This window comes from Littorina saxatilis, unplaced genomic scaffold (assembly GCF_037325665.1).
Source record: "Littorina saxatilis isolate snail1 unplaced genomic scaffold, US_GU_Lsax_2.0 scaffold_799, whole genome shotgun sequence".
NCBI classification, from domain to species: domain Eukaryota; kingdom Metazoa; phylum Mollusca; class Gastropoda; order Littorinimorpha; family Littorinidae; genus Littorina; species Littorina saxatilis.
In genome coordinates, this window is record NW_027129600.1 from 16,248 (window position 1) to 22,500 (window position 6,253).

Sequence of the window (6,253 nt, forward strand, 5' to 3'; positions counted from 1 at the left end):
CTCGTACATCATTTCCACAAAGAAAGACCAGACCATGCAGCACAAATCTTATATTCCTCAAATTAAAAGATACGTTCCTTCCCATGTGAACGAACGTACACACCAGCAAAATCCGTCCCACCTTTTCTACATGGGATAACAGTATTCTGCCATTTGGACACATACCAAAGATGAACAAGTGCTGACCCAAAGGGGGTCAGAACATCACCGTCTCCCCAGTGAGAGGCAGTGAAAAAAAAGCAGTTGTGAAACGTTCAGCCATTAATGCCTCGGCGCATGCACTGACTGATATTCAGGGGACAGAACTCAGATAAAAACAATGAGGTTATCGCACTTGATTTGAATCCCGGATGACTCGGGCGTAACGTACACAGCGTATACTAGACACATCCACAGACTCTTTCCTTGAATGTGGAAACTTTCTTTTTTTTTTCAACGAGCGTGTGTTCCACAACATGATACTTACCAAATTTTTAGCTCAAACATTTGATAAACACCACAGAACTGAGTGCGGACAGAAGGACACTCTGACAACCCGACAAACAGACAGAGTGAACACCAAACATCCCTATTTACGGGGGTGTACCTGGCTTTCAACTATGCAGGTTTTTACACCCCCGGTATAGGGGTGTGTATAGGTTTCGCTCGATGTGTTTGTTTGTTTGTGTTCGCATATAGATCTCAAGAATGAAAGGACCGATCGTCACCAAACTTGGTGAACAGGTTCTATACATTCCTGAGACGGTCCTTACAAAAATTGGGACCAGTCAAACACACGGTTAGGGAGTTATTGGTGGATTAAGATTCTACAAGGACTTATAGCGGGACATATTAATGGTCAAAGGGAAATAACCTTCTCAGTTGGTGGCAGTGAGAATGGTTATTTCCCTTTGACCAACGGGGGTGTTTTTCCTACCTCGGAGGAATTTCTTGTTTGAATTTAATTTTTTTTAGTCATTTTACAGATTGACATAGGTGTTAGTTACGAAGCTATTTCAACATTAAATGGCCACTCTGTGCGGGCTGTAGAATTGTGGATATGTGTCCAAACGATTGCCTGCTATTATCCCATGTAAAGGCTGTGGTTGTTTACAAGATGGTTTACACGAAAAGGGAGGCGTTTTTAAACATTGCTACAGTTCACTAGACATTTCTTTGTACATTGTTGCAGACTTACACGCTCTTCTAGGGTGTATGGTTTAAACATTGCTACAGTTCACTAGACATGTCTTTGTACATTGTTGCAGACTTACACGCTCTTCTATGGTGTATGGTTTAAACAAACCCTCCTAAATCGTCAAAGAAGAATGAAAAGAAGAAATCGTCACGTCCAAAGAATCCAGAGAATATTCAAGCACAGTCAAGGAATCTGAATGAACAACGATGCAGTTTAAACAATGTTTTCACAATGAAATGCATGTACGGGAAGGACCCTTTATAGATTCGCACATCGTTTTATAATATGAAAGGCATTATAATTGCACTCGACTATTGCTCCAGTGATATTTGTTATAAGCACAAAACAAAAATCAAAAACACAGGTTGGGCTGTTTGGGTTCCGGGAGAAAGATCCATGACAGTTCTTTAAAAATAAGACTCATGCTACAGAAGAAAACCATTCCAGCACAACAAAATACAAACATTTTGACTGAGTTACATCAAAGATAACAATTTCTCGTGACAACAAAGAAAAACATCAACATGCGTTTGAATACTGGATGACAGCCACAAACACCTGTGGTACATTTTGTTTTTCATAGGAGAGCATTCGAAGAGTAGGACTAGGAGTTGAAAATCTCTCCTTCGATTTTTCATCATAATTTGTTTGTCTATGAATCCACACAAAAACTGTCTTAGTCATTTGCACAGTGGATACGGTGAAACTGGGCTGCTACGTTCTGCGTAAGGAAAACACGATCAAAGCCTGCACAATGGCTTGTGCAGAGTAGGAATGACTTTGGAGCTTCTACAATCTTTGTCGTTCTAAAGTTCCTTGACATCTAGCAAGTTGTCCCCGACAATGTCTGTCAACGTCAAAGAAGACCAGGAAAACACTCAAGCTGACGTCATGAGGGTGTAACTAAGTGACGTCACATGACGTAAGGAGGCGTTGGTGTCGTCGATGACGCCGCAACACCTCAGCATCTTGTCAAACTTCTTTACCCTTTGTTTTTCATCAGACAAGACTTTTTGAGTATTTCATCAAAAGCGATACAGGTAATTCTGACAAAAGTATTCATCAGCAATGTTTATGTTGGGATATTTCGCCCAGATCCGAGGTGCACTTTGCACAGCAGATTTGACGAAGACTGATGCGAGAGGATTCATCACGCTTTTGGCAATTCCGGGAATCAATGTTACTACCGAAAATGTATCGACCTCGCTTAGATTCAAATCTTCTGAGCCGGTATGACGCAGCCGAGGACAGTTTATGACAGAAACAAGGTCAGGTGCATCACCATTTTATGGTGACAGATAGTCGTATTTTAGCTGCCAAGTATCCTTCACATTAACAGCGGCAACTGTTCGTTAACACTTTGTACTCGTGATTATATTCAGCTTGCCCGTTACAGTGGCTTCTGTCGAGGTCAGCACTGAGAATCTGACGCTCTGCATCTAACTCTTGGGAGGCTTAGGTTCGTGTTTTATCGAAGAGTCCCACAGAGAAGCAAACGACAAAAGCCAAACGTAATTCTCTTTGTGTCCAGCATTAGTCTGCTCAGTAACTGTTGACATAATGCTCAGTAAGCCAAAGCATGGATTCACATTTTAAGGCGGTCTTCCGGTGTGTAGATTTCAGAATGTTAGACCTCTTCAGTTAAGATCTAAAATCACCAGTCAGAATGTTAGACCTGCTACGTTTAGAGCTACAAACACTAACCAGTAACGCCAATCACGACTTGGAAGGAAACAAAGCGATGTCATTGTCATTGCGGTCTTTGCCGGTACCGACACTGCCGAACGCACCAACTCCGTACCCTTTACCACCACCACTACCACCACCACTTGCAACAGCCATTGAGGCCGAGCTGTCCTTCCCTTGTACGGAATAGTGGGAGGTGGAAGTCGAGAAGGAGGAGGGCGTCGCGTTGGTGGTAGCAGCGCCGCTAGCGGGAGTGGCGGGAGAGCGGCTGCTGTCGTAGTCGATGTTGTCGACGACGGTGGTGAATGAGCTGTTGGAGCTTTCGTCCGAAAACATCTGGTCAAAATCCAGATGCAACGTCTTGCTCTTAGCGCCACCTCCACTGCTGTTGCTTGGCGGGTTGGTTGTTGTGGATGTGCGTACTCCGCCACCAATTGCGGGTCTGGCGTTAGTAGCTTCCTTGCCGGCCTCCGCGTTCTGCTTGAAAGACGACACTGACGATAGCGACGACGACGACGACTTCATTGAGGAAGAGTAAGACTGGGAGTGTGGAATACTCGTATGTGCTGATGACGTCATAGCCGACGAGGGTAAAGTCGATGACGTCATCGGTGATGGTGATGATGGTGGCACAGAACTTCTGTTAGATGACGAGTGTGAACCGTAGCCCATGGATGACATTGATCCTGACCCAGAACCCGACCCCGACCGTTGATTTGACCACTGCGGCAGCCTGCCTCCTGTGCCGTGTGCCACATCTCTTCCCCCACCATAGCCACTGTCTCTGAGCTGCGAGGTTTTTGCAGTCTGTGCCTGCGCGTGCGTCATCATCGACTGATTAGACGACGAGGAGGCAACAGTGTAGGGAGTTGACGAGAAAGGCGCGGAGTGCGATGACGCAGAAGGTGGCGTAGCTGATGACGCAGCACTGTGCATTGACGTCGGATAGCCGCCTCCGTGCCCGTGAACGTTTGCCATTTGGTGGTGATGGGGCTGGTGGTGCTTGGAAGTCTGCCAGGCAGAGGACCTGCTGTGCCCGTGCTGTTGTTGTTGCTGCTGCTGTTGATAGTGTTGTTGTTGATAGTGGTGGTGTTGTTGATGATGATGGTGGCGACCATCTTTGCCCACGAAGGACGACTGAAATGATGAAGAGGACGCCATCTGCTGAGCACTGGCCATTTGTGCAGTTTTTGCAGAAGACATCTGATGATACGGAGATGACGCCTGTCCCGTTGGATTTATGTGAGAGAAGTTTATCTTAGCAGACGGAGAAGACATCGGGAAAGGAGAGGACGTTTGAGATGTTGACGACATCTGCAAAGAGGGCGACATAGCCGAAGCAGACGACAAAGGCAAGCTTTGAGAAGAGGACATCTGTGCAGAAGGAAGCATCTTTGAAGACATCTCATAAGCCCCGGACACATGTGGTGAGGGTCTTTGAGAAGACATTTGCGTCGACGACCTGTGGGAGCTGGAAGGAGGGTAAGACGGGTAGCTGGGCCTTGACCATTTGGCCATCCCGCTTCCCTCTCTGCCCTGCGGCGATGACGCGGTTGATGACGCCATGGATGATGTCCTTGATGACGCAGAAGACGCTCTTGCGCCTACGTTCGACCAGCGAGGCTTGTGGACTATGCCGCGTTCATCTTTGACGTCTGCTTTCCAGCCGTGCTCAGAAGAGGGGTGGTACCCTTGGCTTATTCTCCCTCCCGTGGAACTCGGTGTGGTTGTGTGGCTCCCCGCTTTACCATGGTGACCGTGCGAGGATGCCATAGCGACCGCTGATTGGCTGGAGGACTTGCCCAAGCCACCAACAGCGCTGAGAGCACTTCCCGAGGTCTTTATGACGACAGAGGGGTTGAGGCCCGGAGGGATGTTTTTGGAGTAAGGAAGATGGGGAGAGGGTGGAAAGGTGTTCGAACGTTTGCTGTGTCTCCCTCCGAGAGACTGGCTCTCTCTTGCGGCAGACTGGTGGTCCTGTGCATTACCTACAGAGCTATGAAGACCTCGGTTAAAGCCACTGGGGTCTCTAGGAGGATGACCTTCCTGTCTTGAGGACTGCGAATCGCGCGAGCTTCCCGGGAAACTTCCAGATGAATGTCCCACTGATCCATGCGTGCCCCTGTTATAGCTACCACCACCACCACCGATGCTGCCACCAGCACCATGCCTGCTTGATCCAGAGTGGCTCAGTCTAAGCGATTGGGGATCAGCTGGGTTTCCAGGAGAACTGTGCGCTCCGCGGTTAAAGCCAGCCGCGCCTTTGTCTGAAAAACTAGCAGTGGAATGACTAAGTCTGAGGGACTGCAAGTTGGTGATGGCGTCCGAAGAACTGCTGTGCCGTCCTGCACTGAAAGCTGCACCCTGAGAGGAGCGAGAGAAGTCCGTCTGTGTCGTTCCCGTTGCGCCACCCTTAGGGGCGTTATGCGCTGAACGGGACTGGCCTTGGCCACGACCCTGTGCCGCGTGCCCGCTGGGGGAGAACGTCAAAACTGAAGAATCGCTTTCTCCTCCTTCGCCGCTGCCGCCAGCTTGCTCCGCTTTGAAGGTCTTGCCCTGAAACGCCGCCGTTTTGAAGGTCAAGGGCGCGTACTTTGACCCGCTGTAGCTGGCGAACGCGCTGAAAGGATTGGATGATGACGAAGCCGCCGCAGCTTGGAAAGATGAGAACGGATTCTGAGAGACCGTCTGGACACTGGAGGTTTCGCTCTTTATTTGCCCGGCCAGCTTGCCTAACGTCTCGTGTGATGGCGTGGTCCGGTCCGGGAATAATCCAGCAAAATACCTTTTCTCCGAGGAGGCTGGAAACTTGTCACTTTGGCTGCGACAGAGCGTGGGTTTGTCAGGGTAGGAGGTGGACGGGGAGGGGGCAGGAGAGGCAGAGGTGACCGACGTGGAGGCAGAACGGATCGGGCCACCGAAGAAGTGAGACGGACTCAGCTTTCTGGACCAGTTGCGGGAGAACTGCGAGGCAGAGGAGTGCGTGAATCCGTGCGACGAGGGCAGAGAGAGGTGCTTGGTCAGCGAGCTGGGTGCGATCAGACCCTTCTCGCGTTTGATCCACGGCACTGTGGCCGATTTCTCTCCGCCACCAGACACAGTCAGCGCCGAGGCAGGCACCCTCTCTCCTAGTACCGTCATTGCGCCAGGCTTTGACGTCACACCTGACGTCAGCTTTAAATTTACTTTGACGTCACACTTCTCCTCCTCCTCCTCCTCGCCAGACACGTCATTGTTGCGATGCGTCAGTGACATTTTGCTAAGGTGAAGTATCAAGGACGCTTCGCTGTCCGCTTGCAAATCCATGCCCGCCGCTACCACCGACGACGACATCGTCAGGACCGACGATCCTTTGAACGACGACGACCGACGACAAAGCTGCTCCAGAGT

The 6,253-nt window shown here is 49.5% G+C and overlaps 1 protein-coding gene across 1 annotated transcript in view; it reads right to left on the reverse strand.

Annotated features, from left to right (window-relative positions):
- Nucleotides 1–939: 939 nt before the first annotated feature.
- Nucleotides 940–6,253, reverse strand: part of LOC138957829 (pneumococcal serine-rich repeat protein-like) — a 7,231-nt gene continuing 1,917 nt past the window's right edge. The window contains exon 3 of the mRNA XM_070328879.1: nucleotides 940–6,253. This exon is cut by the window's right edge and continues 229 nt beyond it. Within this exon, the coding sequence (XP_070184980.1) occupies nucleotides 2,894–6,253 (3,360 nt within the window). The 3' untranslated portion in view covers nucleotides 940–2,893.